A 20,271-nucleotide genomic window follows, 5' to 3' on the forward strand; every position below is an offset into this window, starting at 1 on the left:
CAATGGCTTTCTACTTAATGGGAAAGCTAAGTTGATTTGCTGGCAAATGTGGCATCCTCCTTCTACCTATAGAAGACCCTAACTACCACAACTAGCAAGACCAAGTATTTCTTATTTTTAAACAAGCACACAATTTTCTGAAATTTAAACAGCTATTTCTATTTCTCTTTCTTAAAATGAATAGGAAAGAGGGTCCTCCCCCCTTCCTTCAGATCCTTTCGGAAAGTCTTGGTATCTTACATCTGTAATCCACATTTGCTTGACAATGGTGAGTGCACTGCAACAACGGAAACATCCCTTGTGACAGTTTCCTCTGGGAAGTGATTATAACACTTGAAATTTTAAATGTGTCTAAATTGCATGTTGTTGGCATCCGTCTGTCTCGAGAGACTGTGCCTTTGGGTGTAAAGTCAAACTTCTGGAGAATCAGAGCGCCTGCTATGGCTACAGAGACTGGTAACTTGTATCTGCTGCCTCCCACATTGTCTTTGCTATGTTAACTGCACTAACGTCATGTCCCCGGAAGCAAGCCCGGGCAGCATATATGGAGGTCCTGGACTGCCCACATGACAAGACACCTCGTCCTCACTGATGTGGTCCAAAGGAAAGCAGAACAATGTGTTTAGCACCAGCTTGGTTGCAGGAATTGCCGGAAGGAGGCATACAAGATGGCATCTAACCGTCTACAGATTTCTGTAGGGTATACTCCTAAGCCTTTTCTTCTCCTGAAGATGCCCCACAAGGCAGTGGGTACAGATTTTTCCCAGGGATTTACTCCTGAAAACTTTCTCACAAATGAGTATAGCTGCAAGACAGTGGAAGTTTTGGATCAGAGTTTTCCTTCTTCCACATGTGCTACCTTCCCGGGTTGATGGACCCCATCTGCCCCCCAAAATCCTACCCTGCTACCATTTGTAAACATTATAAAATGGTATGTTTTCATCCAGATGGAAGAAAATGTGACTATTTGCACTTATGTATTATATTTTTCCTCACCAGCATTATTTACATGTTGGGATGGTTCCTGGCATTTTTTAGGGCATACTCAGATGTTAACATCACCACCCCCAGATTCTCCCCAGTAAAGACTAAGAGAAGGCCTTGAGTTTGCACATTCTTCCTCTATCATTCTCCTTACTGCATGAAAAGCTACACACCCAAACTGGGAAGCATATGTGACTGTATTATTTTAATCTTCCAAACATTGTGATATTAGACCTGTTCCTGAACTGGGTGTGAGTATATAAAGTAACAGGCCCTAATCAATGCCCTGTGATGGAGCAAATTTTATATTGGTTTTCAGGCAGCCTGTCTACCTCCCCCTGGGACATGATGAAACTTTATTTTCCATTTCAGAGATTCAGTGTAGAGCAGGAGAAAAAGTATTTTCCTTACTTAAAAAAAAGAAAGAAAAAAGTTCCCAACAGTAGTTTGCCACTACTACTGGGAGGGATTTCATTTGAAAACCCAGCAATCCATTGTGGGGTTATTTTCTGAACCACCTTTAAAAATAAGGATGTGATGTCAATAAAAGTTTCATTTCTTCTTCTTAAGTAGGCCAGAAGAACAGATGCTGCTTTTGCCTGAAGGGAGAGAGGTTTAGTGCTTTGTGACAAAGCAGAGAGAAACAGAACAACATAACATTTCCTAACTGCTACCTGCTAAAATCTCCTGATGCTATCATACTGGAAGGGCAATTGTGATTTTTCATTCATGCATTGGAAACCAAACACCATCAATAGAAACTTTAGTATTCTTAGCAATTACCATCAGCTGCAATTAAATACTAGTTATTTTTTGAATGGCAATCGAGAATATATCAAATCTATCACAGGTTAAGAGGGGATAAATGCAAGGAATCAATTGTGCCGCTCTCTTCAAACCTTCCACACACGTACACTGGCAAATCCAGTCGACTCACTTGGCTGGTTTAAAATGCAACACTGGTTCCTCAGAGAGGCTTATAAACAGAACTGAAAGCAACATAGCTACACAAACAACACATACCTTTCAGAGGAACTATCTCTGACAAATGGTTTTAAAAAGAAAAAGGTTATAAATTCCATTACAAATCTGGTAACAGAAATCAGGTCACTGTACAGGACATTGTTTAAACAAAACAAATGCTAATAGCACATGTTAGTTATCATTTGAAGTGTGCATTAACCCCCCCCCCCAAAAAAATTTTTTATTGTGGATGAAAAAGCTACTCAAAATCCATAGGGTAAACTAGGAAGAAGCTTAGTACGGTACTTTTAGTGCTTCTACTTTGCAATCACGAGTTCCCTCACACTGCTGAAATTATGTCTGAACGATAAAATGGGTTGTAATGCAATGTCTGTGGGTAGTTTCAGTTTCTGCAAAATATGCCCATGTGTCATGTAGTAATATTCCCTTTCTTCAGGGAATGAGGGAGAGGACTGAAATAAAAGGGGAAGGGCAGGCAGAGCCTGCTCCAGAAGCACTTCCATCAGATAAGCCAGTGGTGTCCGTGCCCCTTCATTCTGAGGGTGCTTTTAACACATCCTTTTTAAAAATCACACGAAATCACTGGGTAAAGTTATCCGGAGTTTTGGAGTTCAGTGCAGGAAGTGACACCAGTGGATCCAAATGGAGGCTTGATCTGGTTGCTCTGACCTCACAGCATTGTTTACCCTATTAGCCCTTGCAGACCTCATCGGATCACCAAAAATTTTGTAACTCTCTCCTGGAGGATCTTCAGAGTTCTTTGCTGCGCCATGAGCAACAATTTACTACACATTTCAATGCCTTTTTTTCTGGTCAGGAAGTTATCAACACTCTCTAACAAGACCTCAAAAATGACCACCAAGGTGGGAAAACTGGGGAAGCCAGATGGCGAAGTCCTGGCAACCATAATTCAGTTTTTTTACAGCAGTGGAAGGATGTTCCAGACGAATGGGCTCAAAGCTTGAAATCCCCAGAAAATCATTTAGCAGCCTTTTGAGTCCAGTATGCAAGAAATTCCAGCAACTACATCAGAGATTGCTTACAGCAGCTGAGAAAACCAAATGCTGATCTGCAACTAAAGATCTCTGATCCGAAGGCTAGGGGATAGAAACGAACCTCCACTTTAGAGGTTCTCTGAGGTATGTAAAATCTTTTGCAACAAAAATAAACTAAAAGTATAAATAAAAGTTTCTTCTCCATTAGGAAATATATCTCAGGGCAGTTTTCTTTTGACAAGAACATGAATGGAAAAATACTTCACACTTACTGCATTTACTGAATGTACGGTAATATTTTTTGTTATCAAACTGAGCTCCTCTCATACAATAAAAAGGCATGTCAACTACTGTTTTACTTGGTAGAGGGGAGCTGCAAGCAAATAATTAATACAAAATGTCTTCCACTTCAACTCAATTCAGATGGGTGTATTAGGAAGGGCTGTGCCATAAGTAACTAAAAGTTCTCTAATTTGTATTTGTCAGCTGACAGGATGCTATTTGAAGCTTGAACACTTTTTAGAGGTTTAAATAAAATCCCAAGATTACAAGAAACCTTCAGGGAGGGCAGCCAAGTAGAAAAATTAGATGTATTAACAACAGACACACATTTTTGCCAGGCAGTATCTGAATTCTTTGGTTAATCAAGCTCATATGTGCTGGTATCCTGAACTACTGGCAATCATTCTTGCTGGAATGCCAAGTAGGATAAAACTAGGACAATGCTGTATGCCAAGAATATTGCCTTCTCCTTTTCCAACAAGGAGATAAAATTTTCTGGAACGATACCTACTTTGGTAGCCAAGATTAAAAGAAACACTTTATAAGTTCTAGCCTGGGGAAAAGAATGCTAACCTTTATCTTTGTTACTGCACCTAGGTGGGTTTCAAGGGAAACAAACATGTTTTTGTTTTCCTGGAAGCAGCTGAACCAGTCTCAACCAAGAGTATTTTCCCAAGTGTAGAGGGTTGTATCCAGGGTTTCCTTCTGCTGTTATTAGTATGTCCAGAGTGGAATTTTACTTAGGGGATTAAGTGAGAAGCAGGGGCATAGCAAGGGGGGCGTAGGGTGCGGACCGCCTCATGTTCCATAATGGAGGGGGTGACAAATTGTCAAGGAACAATTACTGCCCTACTAGGGTGGTTCATAAAAAAACTTTTTTTTAAAATGCCTGCTCCAAAGGTCTTGTCTTACTATACTAGGGATTATATAGCTATATATGAAATTTCATGCATATTGATTAATATCTTGACCCTCCTCCACCAAAATAGCTGTTTACTTAGCTGTTTTCCTATGTTGTGAAGGCTGAAATTTCAGTTCAGTGGAGCACTTACTGTTCCCAACCCTAACCCTGTGGAAAGCCACCTAATTAGACTTTAATTTGATTTTGAGATGTGTTTAGGAGGTAATTTAATTATTGTTTGATTTTATACCAATGTTATGTATCTGATGTTAGCCACCCTGAGCCCGACTTCGGCTGGGGAGGGCGGGATATAAATAAAAGTTTTTTATTATTATTACTTGTTATTATTCCTTTGTAAGAAAATATGAAATAACGTAAAACCATTTTTGCAGGGGGGGGAATCAATGGGGGGGGGGGTTGACAAGAAATTTTCCGCACCAGGTACCACCTGACCTTCCTACACCTCTGGTGAGAAGGAGGTTTTGCCCATTTCCCTATCCCATTGCAATCTTGATGCCATCTCCCAGGCTATTTTGGAGAGCTCCTCAACTATTGAGAGCAGAAGTTTCGAGAGCATAGGAAGTAGGGAAAAATTAACAACAAAAAGTCTCTTCTCCCATCCCACCACAATTCCTCAATTGAATCAGATGCTTTACACAGGCTAAAAGAGCACTTTCTTTCAAGGAAGGCAAGTCTGGATTCAACCTATATCTCAGCATCACAACACACTTGCACTTATTGGTAGATCTGCATCTTATCCAAATAAGTCACCCATGCATCATGGAGAACAAGAGTTCCCCCAGCCTGCCATCCCACTTGAGATGACTGCCCCAACTCTGATGTCAGTGCACATTCAAATGTGTATTTCATCTGGAATGTTGACTGCCTACTTGCACTGGATTTTTACACATGTTGCCTGGTGGCATGGAAGGCAGAACATGACACTTTGCTTCCAAATACCCCCAGGGCCAACGATCCAGGGGAGAATAACACCCAATTCAACCCAGTGTTAAAAAGAGGCAAAACACAAGCCCCTTTCAACATCTGCTCAACATGCAGATATCAGGAGCAGGACCAAGCTGGCAGCAATGTACCAGAGGCATGGTTGGCAGCATGGCCCTATCCCCAGTCATAGCATGGAATCTCTTCACATATGAACAGGGCTACAGATACCACAAGTGGTTCTTGGGCATAAACACAGAGTCAATCACAAGTTAAGAATGCCATCCAGGTTTCTCAAACAAGTGATTCAAGCAGACGTTATATATACAGATTGACATTAGTTTTGTTTATTGATTTGTTTCATATTAAATAATGTGATGTTAACATGAATTTAATAGGAATAAAGAGTATATGGATTGCAGCAGAGCTATGTGGATCATTTATGTATACAAAGGGTCAAATATTATAATCTGTAAAATGGAAATACTAATTACCTCTGGGATCAAAGAAGGTGACATTTCTACTTGGCAAATTTCAAAAAGTGACCCTAAACAAGTTTCAACTGCTGCATGGGAGACCTTTATTTTTTTATATATATATTTCCATGTTTACAAACCCTGAGAGTAATGCAAGCAACAAAACAACTTCATTTAACACACCCTATCCAATGGTTTGAGAAATGTATTTAATCTCCTTCCCCCAAGGCACACAATGAAATGGGGGAGGTGGTGAGGAAATAGCTAGAAAGCCTCTGAGCAACAATTTTTCATTATGACTACAACATCCCTATCTATCAGGGGTAGGCCATTTTGCGAAGGCAGTGATTGGGGTCAGGAACTATACACACTCTGTAGGCTGTCATGTACAAATTTTATGCCCTTTTCATACTATGATTTAGTCAGTGGTGGATGCACTAAACAACATGTGTAAATGCGGATTTACTGAGAGGAGACAATTTTTGCAGTTCAGTGAGCTTATCAGAATGAGTTCTACAGATGAAACTCCACTCTTGGAAATGAAATGCGAAGGACATAGATGAGCAAAGCTTTTTTCTCTCAGTCACTGGCTGGCTACCAGAGCATGGGAGTGAATATCTGTAATTGACAATTTTTCTCTGGATTCATGGTATTACATTACTGCAATGCCACATAAAGGGTGAATAATATCAGAGAAAACTTTATGTTTACCTAGGGCAAAAATATACTTAGGCAATATATACAGACTAGTATCAGTATAAAAACATTTCCCAATTTAGTCCAGATGGAGAAGCTGAAAACAAAGAATCTGTCTGCAAATAACTCTTCTTCAACTTTAATGCAGCATTCTATACTGTGTTTAACTGTGAATAGCTATAGCTGTATGTATCCATACGCAGGGACAAGTGACTAAAATCCAGAGAGAAACACGGAGAGAGAAATTTTGTTTTTTGCTCTGTCTTCCATAAACAACATAAACTCACTAAAAGTGCAGTCTTTTCAGCTGTTTAAATTTAACAATCTGACACATCCTCACCTTACTTTGCCAGGCCTTAATTTCCTTACAGTGTGTCAGCACCTGTTTATTGATTTCTTACATGTCTATTTTATATTGAATGAGGCTGAACTACAGACCTCCCATTGTAAATATCCAATATTCTTGCAATTTCCATTGTATGTAGGAGGACGATCTGATACTGGCTGTTAAAAGAGCAGCAAAACTAGAATCTCATTACGCAGTCAAAAACTTTTTGCATCCTGTCACTCTCACTGGATATTCAAATAACAGATGACTGCAAGCAGTGGTTGTGTATTTTACAGATCTGTTCAATTTGCAGCAAAACAACCCAATCGTTTGCATGCTTACTCTTTAAGAAGATCCGGAGTGTTCAGCTGGGCTACTCCCTAGGAAGTGGGATTACAGGGATAAAGCCACAGTCTTTATCCCTGGTTCCCGTTACAGAGGGTAGCGTAAGCGACATTCTCATTAATGCAGATGCCATGACTACTGTTATGGAAAGCAGAGCAGAGGCCATGCTACCACCAGCAGTGAGCCCTAAAACGGGGCACCCAAGGATTTGGTGAATCTGACATCGGACCAACTCCTGGAGATACGAACACTCCTGGCTTCTCTGCTGTGCCTGTAAAAAATACTGATTGAACCATCTTTCCGCCTTCCACTCTGGCCAGTGTGAGCAGCAGGGTTTCGGCTGCAGTGGTGGCTCTAGAACGGTCACCACTTTCCCTGGTCTTCTCGATGATATCAGGGCCACACTTGGGTACAAAGTTACAAAAGCTCCACCGCTTTGTTCTGTCCCATTGCTCCCCTGCCAGAGTTTGGATTGGTCTGTAAGTAGTTCTTCAGAGGAGCCATAAAGGACACATTTCCTTTAGAAAACCTTGAAGTCAGATCAAAGTACTAGATGTTGCTGCAAAAATATTCCAGCAGAGAACCAAAATACTGCATTTTCCTGCAAGGTTATAAAGGTGCTTTTGGCAGCATTAGTAACCGCAATGCATTATCATCTCACAGAGCTTGTATTATACTTGCATTGAAATTTTAGAGTTCATCTAAAGTGACTTTCCTCCCTCTTGTTTATATGCATTTAGGGTTATCACACAGCGTTCTCTGTTAACAGGCTCTAAAAGTTAAGAGACTCCTGAGACTCATGCCCTTTCAAGTTAGTTGCTCTAGCTGGTTTTATTAAAAAAAGTGTTTTGAAAATGAAGGCTCAATGTGAAACTGGACTATTTATTTTATTATTATGTTTTAAATGTGTGTGTGTGTGCGCGTGCGCATACGTGCACATACATGTAATTGCATGTCTGTGCATGCACATATAGATAATGTGACTATATTTGCACTCTTGTAAGGAAAACTGCTAGTCATTTAATGTTATACGGGATATATATGTCAGTACAGTTAGGTTACAGTTCCTTTATAAGCCTGCACAGCAAAGGCAATGAAATCCTAAAACACCACATTCAAGCAGCCATTTGTGTGTTTATTGCTCAAAAGGGAGTGAATCCCGTGGGCTATTTTTAAAGCTTCATTTTCAACCAAAAAGCAAGTTTTAAGCAAAGGCAGATCATCAATGTGGTTCCATCAAAGAAAAGCAAACTTTTAAAGCTTAACAAACTACTGACTTGGGCTTCATGGCACCTGAGGGAGAAATACAATGTCCTGAATTTTGTCTGATGGGTTTGTGACAAGCATTATTCCACAGCAGACTAGTTTCTATCATGTCATTCCAAACCATGGATGTGGTGTCTTTATCCTGCTTGTGAACTGCTTTAAACCAAGTATTGCCAGTTATATAATGATGTATTGTACACTCTTGAGGTACATCAATATCCTCTCATGTAACAATAACATCAGTGAAATTCTCTTTGGGGTTCTACAGAGAATACAAGTAAACTATACAGAATTTTTCAATCTTAAAAAACAGTTAAGCCTCTGTCTTTCACATGAGTTTGAAAACAGTCTGTTATTATCAACATAGACAGCTATTTTTTAATCCCCAATATGTCCTGCCACAAGATATTGAGTTGCTGTACCAAAGAAAAAGAACAGAAACTTGAATCTTCAAATATTGTTTTTATGTATGTCATGGTGTAATTATTTTACTTGCTGATGTTTTATTGTGAAATTGTTTCAAGATACTTTATGGGAAATGATTCATAAATTGAAATAAATAAATATCTTATATTCAAAACAATTTTTTAAATCATATACAAATGTATGCAAGTAGATGAAGGTGAAAGTCTTGTCATGCAATGCAGGTGGATAGAGGAACTGCCAGTGCAACAAGTACAGTGGTACCTTGGGTTACAGACGCTTCAGGTTACAGACTCCGCTAACCCAGAAATAGTACCTCGGGTTAAGAACTTTGCTTCAGGATGAGAACAGAAATTGTGTGGCAGCGTCAGTGGGAGGCCCCATTAGCTAAAGTGGTACCTCAGGTTAAGAACAGTTTCAGGTTAAGAACAGACCTCCGGAATGAATTAAGTTCTTAACCTGAGGTACCACTATAAAGGAATTATAGCCTAGATGCCTGGGCAATAGAAATACATTTTCTCCCTCCTCAGAATGAGGGCAATGGAAGGGCTTCATTTGCTATCAGTGATCTTATGATGTAACCAGACTAGACTCACTATGTTGCCCTGTTCTGTAGCATAATTCTGTGAATAAGTCCTTTCAGGTTAAAAAAAAATGGCACAAAATGCCAGCAAACTCAGCCTACAATGGTTGTGGGGAAAAATGAACACACATACCCAAAGACCCCTCAATAATTCTAGTGATATTATTGAAACCCACCCCTCCATCAGAATCCCCCACCCCCATATTTAAAACTCTGTATTACCTCTTTTGTGGAGCAGCACCAATGAGTTAGCATTCTACCATTCATCCATTTTTTTTGTTCCAGACTTCATTCAGATTGCTGTGTATATAAACACTATGCCAGAGTTTTCACTTTGTGGGTTTGTTTGTTTGTTTGTTTGTTTTTTGGTCCCTTACAGGTCACTGATGTGCATAAGCACAAATGTTAATTAAACTGCTGTGCAAAATTAATTACCATATATACTTGAGTATAAGCCTAGTTTTTCAGCACATTTTTTGTGCTGAAAAAGCTGCCCTCGGCTTATACTCGAGTGAGGCATGTGGTGGGGGTGGCGAGAAAGAAGCCCTTTCTCTCCGCTCGTGCCGCCACCCGCTCTCCCCAGTCAACCACTCCTTAAGTGTACAAGAACGGCGGTTCTTTACTCTCCCCAGGCAGTTTGTTCCATTCCTGAACTGCTTGCATAAATGCAAACTTGGCAAAGGAAGAAGAGGAAGGAGCAGCCCAAAGGGCTGCTTTCGGGCTGCTCGTTCCTCCTCCTCCTCCACAGCGGCAAAGGTGAACCGGCTTATACTCGAGTCAATAAGCTTTCCCAGGTTTTTGTAGGAAAATTAGGTGCCTCGGTTTATATTCGGGTCGGCTTATACTCGGGTATATACGGTAATTCTTAAATTATGTGTCTGCCTATAGCTGATACCAGATGGCAGGTGGAGCAGAATGTGGGGGGAGACATAACCCACAGAACAGCACGATGAAATTGGGAACATAAGCTTATCTTTTATTTATTTTTTGCATTTATATACCACCTATCTGCCAAGGTTCCAAAGGTACCTATCACTGGTTTTTGTGGAACCTCCTCTGCCCATCCCCAAAATAACAGCTTTCAAGTAAAAAACAGACTCAAACAAAAGTTCAGAGGAGCACTAGACATAGTTCTAAACTACATCAATGCATAACTGTGTATTGAATCAGTATTATCAAATAGCCTAAATTGTGGTAACATTCTTTTTTTCTGAATTTATCTTCCCAAATACATCTTCGTCTGTTTTGATATTTTTATGGAACCCTAAATGAGTCAGTGCCCTTCTTTAAATGAGATTGCTTTTGCCTGGATTTATGGCAAATTAATGTACGCTGAGTCAATATATCACATTAACTGAATATAGAATCATTTCTTCCCTGGATAAGTCCTTGATGAGAATGTCAACTCTGCAGTGGATTCCCTGTTTTTTCAATTCTGTCACAACTGTCAACCCGCTTAGGAATGTAAAAAAAAAAGGGGGGGGAATATCTGTATGATCTTGAATACCTAGCATTTGTATTAATATATTTTCAATGAAGCTAGATGGATACCTGTTAAAAGTTTCTTGCCAAATTTGTTCAAGTTAAGGAGGCTGAAAAAGAGACTAAAGCTTACAGTTTAAAAGAAAACCATCCTGAAATACCTCATCAGTGCCTTCAAATTATTATTTATGCTGTTATTTTTTGCCTGGTAACAGCATTTGTGAATAAGCATAATATTAAAAATCAAGACTATGGATAAATTGTGGGTGTTGGTCTCTCACTTTGCAGTCTGATTCTATCTGTCCTCAAATGCTTAGTGCACAGTGAGAGAATAACCCGAGTCTTCTACAAGTCAGTGAAAGTACGGAGTTCTTCATTCACCTTGCACTACGCCAGTGATCACCAATGTGGTGCTCACAGGTGCACATGTATCCTCAGAGGCCTTCTGTGGAACCCAGAGGGCAGTGGCGGAGCTTCATGCTCTGGCACCGGGGGCGGAGAGCAGGCGGGGGCGGGGTGCACCGCCTGTGGGGGCGTGGCGCCCAGCATGGGCAGAGGTAGCCGCGATGGAACCCCACTGGGATCACGCTGCTGGGGCGGTGCGCTTCCCCCCACCCCCCTCTTCCTCTGCCAGTGCCAGAGGGTCCTCTCTCCGAGGGAAATTAGGCTTGAAAAAAGCATTCTATTGTAACTAACAGTATAGACTATGGTGTGTGCTTGGCTGTGCTGTGTGTGTGTGGTGTCCAGCTTCTCCAGTTTGCAAACATGTCCCCAAAGGTTGGCAAACCCTATTCTATGCTTTGGAGAGGGATTCCTGCCACTTCTGTGTCTCCCCCAAAGACATGCAAAGTGAGAAACTGAAACCTCACTCAAGTCTTTCACATGTAACAGAGGCTCAGTGGCTAGCACAAATAATGGCTGACTACAAAGGTGTTGGAAGATTCATTCCCCTGTGTGCAGTCATGGGTTTGTTGTTTATCACATGACTGGGTATGTGTTTTGATTCCACAGAGTGGGAAGTGACGTAGACAGGATGTTTTGTCTTTCTGTGTCCCATTAAGTGGGACTATTGTCCTTTGTTCTTTCTCTCTGCTGCCTGATGCTAGAGAGAGAGGGAGCCATGTTGAAGAGCTCCATCTGTGTATATATGTAATAAAGTAGGTTAGCCAACATGCTGGTTGCTGTGGTCTGTTACGCAACTGCGCAAACCTCTGCGGATGCCTAAGACTGTGCTGGTGTACTCCCACATCAATCACTATGATGTCCGGGGGCTGAAGAAGCTGAGAAGCTCCCAAACGATCGTCCAGGAAGAAGGGAACATGCCAGTTGGGCATGTGTCTCTGCCAGGGTCCTACTTGTGAGTAGGCCGTTTCCTGACAAAAGGTACCCCAAGCACCACTATCCTTTACCAGAAGTGATAGAGAAACATCCCCATTTAGATTACCTACAATTTGTCCAAAACAAAGAGATTTATGCAGAATAATAATAATTTGGCACACACTAGTTTCTATTAGAAATGCTATTATCACTGATACAAGGGTCTACTTTGTCTCCCAAGATGATTAGGATCTATTTAGCTTTTATTAGCATGCTAATGGAACTCTACTGTACTTCTCCTTTTTACATATATCCAAACCAGGTGGAACTGTGATTAATCTGAACAAGTGCTCGCAGACATGCACAGTGAACCAACACTTTAGAAAGTAGAGTTTAACTCTATTGAGCATTTGGTGATTGTGGGATAATCCTCTTTCTTGCAGTTAAGATTCTGTTATTACTGCTTGTCATTACTCTTAAGGGGTTGTATCAGAAGGCTCTTCAATTCAGTGGAAGCTTCTATGAACATAAGGGGGAAGGAGATTTTCACTGAATCCCCCTTGCTTCTGCATTCTCTTGCACCCCCTAATCTACTCCAAAGGATTGGGGAACCCATTGGGAGCTCTGAAAAGGCCTGCAGGAGAAGGGGAGTTTATTAAAATTGCTGCTATAAACAGAGTGAGATTGGATAGAACCCAATATTTTACTACCCAATAAGTTCAACATCTTTATGTCTAGGATTTGTATGTTACAGCTATTTATTGTTATTTGTGTCTGGAGGTATACTTTGGATTCTGCAAAAACATTATGCAGAGAGAGAGAGAGAGAGTTATTTCCTGTTGAGGAATCCTATCAGTAAGTTACATTTGCTTCTAAGTTCTCCTAATAGAGTTATAACAACAGTAGTGACACTAATGCAATTATGCACTATAATTCAATTAATTTATTTTGCATCAAAATGTATTTTCTGCTTCATATAAACATTATTTTGGATGAGAAGCTTGTGTTTGCAGGAGCATTTATCCATATACGCCACCCCTCTTGTGGTGGCCCATTATCTGGTCACAAACAGCAATTATGTAAAAATGGCAGAAGCAATTCTAAGTATGTTACATTCTTCAAGCGCATCTACAAATTCAATTATTTATAACTGCTTTCATAAGTAGGGAAGTCCAAGCAAAAGAATATAAACATTACTACCTGCAAATAAGTACTAAAAGAGGGAAAGGCTGATTTGCACACAATATTTCAAATAAGGCTAATAAGTCAACATGAAATTAATATACTTCCTACTTTAGAGACATTTTCCTGCAAATTAAATGGCTACAGGATAAGACATCAGTAAATTACATTAAATTATTCTAGGTCAGCGAGCTTCAGGCATGCAGAATTTTCACAGTTTCCAATTCTGTGTTAAAAATGGAAGTGTCTTCCTAATACCCCAATTAGCTGTCCTTTTTATTAGTGCATTTTAGCTACACATTTGCCATTCTGAAATTATCCTGATTGTAATAAAGTTTTATTCTTTTAATGTACATATAATTTTGAGCAAATCGTTTTGAAGCACATCAGAACTTTTATAAAGGTTGATTTTAAAAACACTGCAACACTTATAAATGTCAAAATAAAGAACAATGGAACTAATCTGTTTTATCACTCTGCAGAAATTAGTATAAAAACATTAACAAGCCTCACTTACTTGCAATATATTATTCTATTCTAAAGTTAAGAAAAGGCTAGCATACCAATATTACAATATATTTAATGTAGTAATTAATAAATGAATCTATAACTCTCTCTCTCTCTCTCTCTCTCTCTCTCTCTCTGTGTGTGTGTGTGTGTGTGTGTGTGGCGGGGACTGGTACTTTTTGGGTTGGTATTTGAGCACTGGAACAATCTACTGGGAGTTTTCCTATGAAAGTTTCATGGAAATGAACAGGAGTAGCACAAGAGTATGGAATGCCACTCCCAAATTATTCCCAGTTCTGTTTCCTCTATGGCTGGGTTTCTCAAACTTAGGTCTCCAGCTGCTGTTGGACTACAACTTCCATCATCCCTAGCTACCAGGATTAGTGCTCAGGGGTGATGGGAACTGCAGTCCAAAAACAGTTGGAGACCCAAGTTTGGGAAACTTTGCTGTATGGGAAATGCTGAAAAGCATCTGGCAGTCACCATCAACAATAATGGTCTGACAAGATACAAGCAGAAAAACACTAAACAATGCCTGAAAACCATCTTCGCTTCCACCTGAAACAGCTAATACAGTCAGTTTCAGGGATAGGCCATACTAGGCTCTTCCTCAAAGGTAAAACTGTAGCTGTGATCCAGCATACCTGATATGTAGGTATGCGCATACAGTAACGCTTCTACAATTTCTGAAGTATATTTCTGAATACCTGGATGCGTTTATAAAGCAACGTCTGGTGCAGCAGTGCTTGCCTGCTACTCGGATAAAAGAGGAAAAGGGTTGGCCATATGCACATACTGGTCAGTGAACTTTTCTAGACAGCCTCAGCTCCTTTCTAAGCCAATCTGTGTTTGGACCCACATTCACACAAAGTCTGCGACAGGCAGGGATCAGGGAGAATGCAAACAATGCTTGACTGGCAATAGATAGCATTTGCATGGACAAGGGAGATTGCCTAGGACCTGCAGTTGCTTCAACAAGAGCTGTACACGTCTTCTAGAAAACTGAGCATATTTCACAATCAGAGATGGAAGTCCTTGGCCACTTTTACTTTTGAGCAAATATGCATAGTGCAAATCTGAAAATGTTCATAGCTGTATATATCTGAATTTGAATATTTCAGCAAGAAACATGCAAGTTATTCATTTAGCCTGCAACATGCTTCCCTTCCCAATACGCAGGGCTCTACTTTTTCATACCACAGCATAAAGCATTTTCATGAACAATATGTAAACAGCTCTCTGAGAATTTTACAGCTACTTTTGGAGAACATTCTCTTTATTTTCTTTGCATTGTAATTATAGGTACATTTATTTATCAGTGCTAGAATGTTCTAACTTACTTGAATTTCATTGTGCCTGGCCCCCCCAAAAAAAGCATTTCAAGGAACTATTAAAATTACAAAAAAAAAACTTTTTTCAATGCTTTGAGTCTTAAAGTGGTCTGCTCTTCCCCAAGGGAACAAGCTTGTAGCATACAATTATCACCAGAATTTAAAAGGCACAATGATTCATCTCTCAAAGGACTACCCATTCTGTCAATTCTACGGTGCATATTTGAGAAAGCATAGCTTCACCGCTAAGTAGTTTCACTGACTTATTATTAGCAGCCTATGCAACTTTTTAACCATTTGAAAAGTATATTCTTATAGATGTTTACTCAGGAGCAAGTCCAATTGTGTTGAATGAGGCTTACTCCCATATAACACATAGGGCAGCACCCTAAGGCTACACTCCTATACCCGCTTACCGATGGGGAATAAGCCCCACTGAATTGAATTGTACTTCTGAGTCAGCATCCTTACTCTGTAAAACACTCTTAAGCATAGATGGAGTTATGTGAGACAACAGAGGGAAGACTAGGGTATCTCCTGATGAATTGCATTGCTCACTTCTTCCTTTGCTCTCTGACAATGGAGAAGAAATTTTTGAGCAGGAATCTGAGACCATAAAAAGCCACTATAATACAAATAGTTTTTGTGGTCAAATGCATCTAAGCATACTCAAGTTTTTTAACAAAATGTAAACAATAGCTCAGTCGGTATAGCATGAGACTCATAATCTCAGGGTTATGGGTTTGAGCCCCCCATCGGGCAAACCATAGCTGCATTAACTCTATGATTCTATGAAATATTGGATATGAAACAATAACTTACTATCTTTCATTTAAACTAAGTTTTACCATCTTTAGTGCGCTGCTTATCTACTAGGTGTGCTATAATACCACCAAGTTTTATGTAATGGTAAGAATTCTACTTCTCTCACCAAGGATGATCTTACTAGAGCTCTCATTTGTATCTTTTTACAGGTAGAAAGGCTAACACCAATGATTTACAATGGAAGAGTCTATGGGTTAGATCTATGCTGTTAGCTGAACATAGGTTCAATTAAAATCAATGGAATGGAAAATTCTTTCTAGTAGCACCTTAGAGACCAACTGAGTTTGTTCCTGGTATGAGCTTTCGTGTGCATGCACACTTCTTCAGATACACTGAAACAGAAGTCACCAGATCCTTAAATATAGTGGGGGAGTGGGGAGGGGTATTACTGGAACTATGGAAGGCACCACATTGAGCCGCATGAAATGGAAGTCCATAAATCTCACAAAGACTGGAACAATGGAATGGGTTAGGCATAACTAAATTGATTTCATTGATTTCAGTGTGACCTAAATCTAACTAAGTTTGGATCCAACCCAAGCCCTTTCCATATTTATCACTTATAGCTGATGTTTGATCCAATATTTTTAAGAGTAAATTTGTACCTGAGTGTCAGCACCTTTGGTAACATGTCATGTCACTGTAATTAGAGTGTGAGTGTAGTTTTCCTTTTCTTCATGCTAATGGTGAGTTTTGATTAAATTTAGACAAGTTCCATGGCTGTAGTCACACCCCTTGTGTACCCTCACGCTCCTCCGGTTAGCAGATGTCGGAATTATGATTATGTACAAGGAGAGAGCCCTTTTACAGCTTTACAAAAAATAATTAATGCCTATTATTTGCTGTTATTTCATTCCATGGGGAGACATTTAACAAATACATCTGCACTACATTGAGGCCCAAAGTTGCAAGGAATGAACAAATAGAAAATAAAACACTAGCACAACCTAGCAGTTTAGCTCTTTAACTTGTAATTGATTTAAGTATTAAACACATACTTAACTCTAACTGAAATCAATGGGAATTACAAGTGCTTATCTTTAGCCTGATCATGCCTGCCATAGGTAACTTTCAGGATTACTAACTGCTAGTACTAATTTGGCTTCAAAGCAAAAGTCATACTGGATAAAAAAAAAACCCATGATATATGGCTCAAGAAATACACTGGGAACTAGCATTGCAGCTATATAAAGGTTTACTCACCAGCACATTTTGTTCTTGTTTTAAGAGCTGGTCCAGGAGATCCAGTCCCTCCTTCACCTGGTCTAGTGAGTAACACACTAATTTCATATTCTGTGTCAGGATCCAGGTGTCCAATTTTATAGCTTGTGGAATCCACTGGTTGTATATCATACCAGCTTCCACTTGAAGTGCGATATTCTACTTCTCTCACAATAATAGGTCCATCTCCATTGATAGAATTAGCATTCAACTGTATCCATAAATATGTCGCTCCAACTGATGACAGCTGAGGTGGTGCAATGGGAACAGGTGGCTCTGGAATAACATAAATCACAACAGTGTATTAAAAAAAACAACCCCTCATCCAGTAAATAAAAATTAACAACACATATAAATGTTCTCATTGCCATTATTTATTGATTCAGTTTATATCCCATCCTTCCCCACAAAGTAGCCCAGGATGGCAAACTTTTATATAGTTTTCCTCTAAAAACAAATATCCATATTTATTTAATTTTCAGGATGTGTGGTAAGGTTTTACTCAGGATACAACTGTAGTGGGCTCCATAATGTATCTAGAGGTGTTTATTACTACATTTCTATCCCACATTTCCTCCAAGGAGCTCAAGGTGGCAAATACCTTCTCTTCCTCCCCAGGAGGTAGATTAGTCTGGCATCAAGTGGAGCCCAGGGTGGAATACGAACCCTAGTTTCCTAGGTCCTGGTCAAACACGCTGACTACTACACCACATTGACTATACAAGCAGATGCATGACATTTTCCTGAAAGTTACTTCACTGGGCTTTGACTTTTATGCAATCCTATTTGTTTTAATGTGATTTGGGAGTGAGGGGCTGTTTCTCATCATCCTTTCCCCTTTTGTTTGGGGTGTAATAATCTAGGGGAGTGGTCTCCTGAATCTCTAGTCATTTCTTGACCTAGAGCCCAGTGAATTTGGCCAGTATCTCTACATACTCATGTGCTAATAGCTCACTGGCCACACTATTAGTATAAAAAATTAAAACAATAGGAGATATTACATGATATCCTGTTAAATTGGCTTGGTCAGATGTGTTATACTCTGAAAATATTTGAAAACGGAGGCCATATTTGACTAGTCAGAAGCTATAACCAATACTATTCCCCATACGTGCCTAAGCCTAGAAATATTGTTAAATGATGGCACTTAGACATTAAATGTCATGGTGAAAATGAAACAGAAAATGTACAGCTACAAGAAGAGACATTACATATCCCTGCATTAATGAGCTATTGTCACCGACTCCCACGAGATAAAAATGACAAGTCTGGCAGCAATTCAAAATGCCTACAAAAGTTCTTATTAATTATTCTTGCTCAATATAGATTGCTGCATTAAGAAAACATATTTGAATCACTAAATAATGTTTTATTATACTACCAGTATCAATAAATGCCGCTATAAGTAGCGCAACCATTCCAGAACTTAACAATTCACATAACTGCAAAGACACAGTTACACCACTGTTCATAAGCTACATCTTTATGCAGAATCTGTGCAATTTAGAAAGCTGTGGCTTAACTAAAAATGATTTAACTTCATTTTAAATCATTAGTCTGTTTCTTCAACCAAAACATGAAATGGAACTTTGATAGAACATCCTGAGGCATTTATGTAGCCATGCTGAAACAACAGTTAATTACGTTCAAATTTCAAGTGCTGGTAAGGACTGTTGAACTGCCATTTGAAATTCAAGCTCAGGATTGAGGCTACAGAGGTTACACTAATTCATTTTTGGTGTTACAAGTATTAGAAACAGACTTTATTTTAATGGTTTTTCACCCCTAAGGGTATTTTCTGATCCCCTGCGCTCAAAAGAGATATATCATTCCAACAACCTACATCCAATTTCTTGTTTTGTTCTAGAACTAGTCTAGTTTAAAGCTGGGGTTCAATAATATGAAACTAAGGATAAATGAATCATCAGTGACTTACAACTGGCTTGGACTAGAAGGCATGAAAGAGTTACCGCTGAAATGTACTGTGTTTGAAGTGATGGCTCCGATTGTGAGCCTGTGGTTGATGTTTTCCATAGAAGCTATCACTTCACATGCAGATAAGCAATGAATATGCATGCATGAACTTAATTCTTATAAGAGGTTGTATAACAGCAGCTACTCAGAAATGGCTATAATGTGAAGACTACTTGAAATCATAAGGTGAGCTATTCACATGTGCTAGTTCACCAAACAGTTCTATCTCTGACTAGTGGTTTGTCTCCATTTCACAACAATATGCTGGTAAGACTGCTTCAGGAATGGTTTGCTGAATAGAGAATGTGCCAAAAGGCCTCCACATAACAGAGATCACAAGAAGCAGCCCTAATCTTACCTTACAAATAAGGAAAAAACAAACAAAGAAAACTAAGAGTAGGACCACCTGCAACAGGAGCAGCAGCAATTGAGAACTTTTTCATTTCTTCCATTACAACTTTCTGTTCCCATGTATACAGATTAGTATAGAAGCAAGAGGACAGTCTGACCAGCGGTGGAGCAAGCTGGATGGGCACCTGGGGTGGCGTGCGTGCCCTATGCCCAGGGGCAGGGCCAGCTGCCTGTGGGGTAGAGCGAGCCGGGGCAGGACGCTATGCGGGGCCTTCAAGGAATCTGCCTGCCTTCTCCCACTCAGCTGCCCTACAGCTGAAGGGGAGGCAACGGGCGGACCATTTGGGGCAGTATGGAACCTGTGGAGGAGAGTATGGAGCCTAGGAGAGACGTGTGGCTCGGGCATGCTGCAGGCCCCGTGGTGAGTGCCGCCTGCCATTTTGTCATCCCCCTCAGTGGTGACACCCGGGGCGGAGCGCCCCCACCGCACCCCCTTCCTCCGCTCTTGAGTCTGACACTATCCAGAGCTGCTAGCTCAACACCTAATAGCAAGGACATCACATATGTCCATTACCCTAGGCTATAGGAATGAGAACAGAGACTGGGCCTAGCCACCAATTAGATAAAAGTCTTAAGTAGTCTGCTTCCCCCCACCTTTTTCGTAGAATCCCTGTCATCAAAAGATATGTTTTGAACTTACAAAGCAAGGTTGCAACCTAATGCTTTTTTTAGGCAGGCACCTTCCTCATTAGTGCACAGGGTACATTTTCATCAAGGACTATGGGAAGCCAGACATAACAAGTGTTTTAGAACATGCTCACTGAAACACATCTGTATGTCAATGCAGTTTTTGAGGTGCCCAAAGCTACTGAAAAG

At 40.0% G+C, this 20,271-nt stretch overlaps 1 protein-coding gene across 19 annotated transcripts in view; it reads right to left on the reverse strand.

Moving 5' to 3' along the window:
- The window catches only part of PTPRM (protein tyrosine phosphatase receptor type M), a 395,593-nt gene that overhangs the window by 209,962 nt on the left and 165,360 nt on the right, over nt 1-20,271 (reverse strand). For all 19 annotated transcript variants that reach the window (XM_033154926.1, XM_033154917.1, XM_033154915.1 and 16 more), the window contains exon 7: nt 17,053-17,346. In XM_033154926.1, the coding sequence (XP_033010817.1) occupies nt 17,053-17,346 (294 nt within the window). The remainder of the gene's footprint in view (nt 1-17,052; nt 17,347-20,271) is intronic.

Source organism: Lacerta agilis, chromosome 7 (assembly GCF_009819535.1).
Source record: "Lacerta agilis isolate rLacAgi1 chromosome 7, rLacAgi1.pri, whole genome shotgun sequence".
Lineage (NCBI taxonomy): Eukaryota > Metazoa > Chordata > Lepidosauria > Squamata > Lacertidae > Lacerta > Lacerta agilis.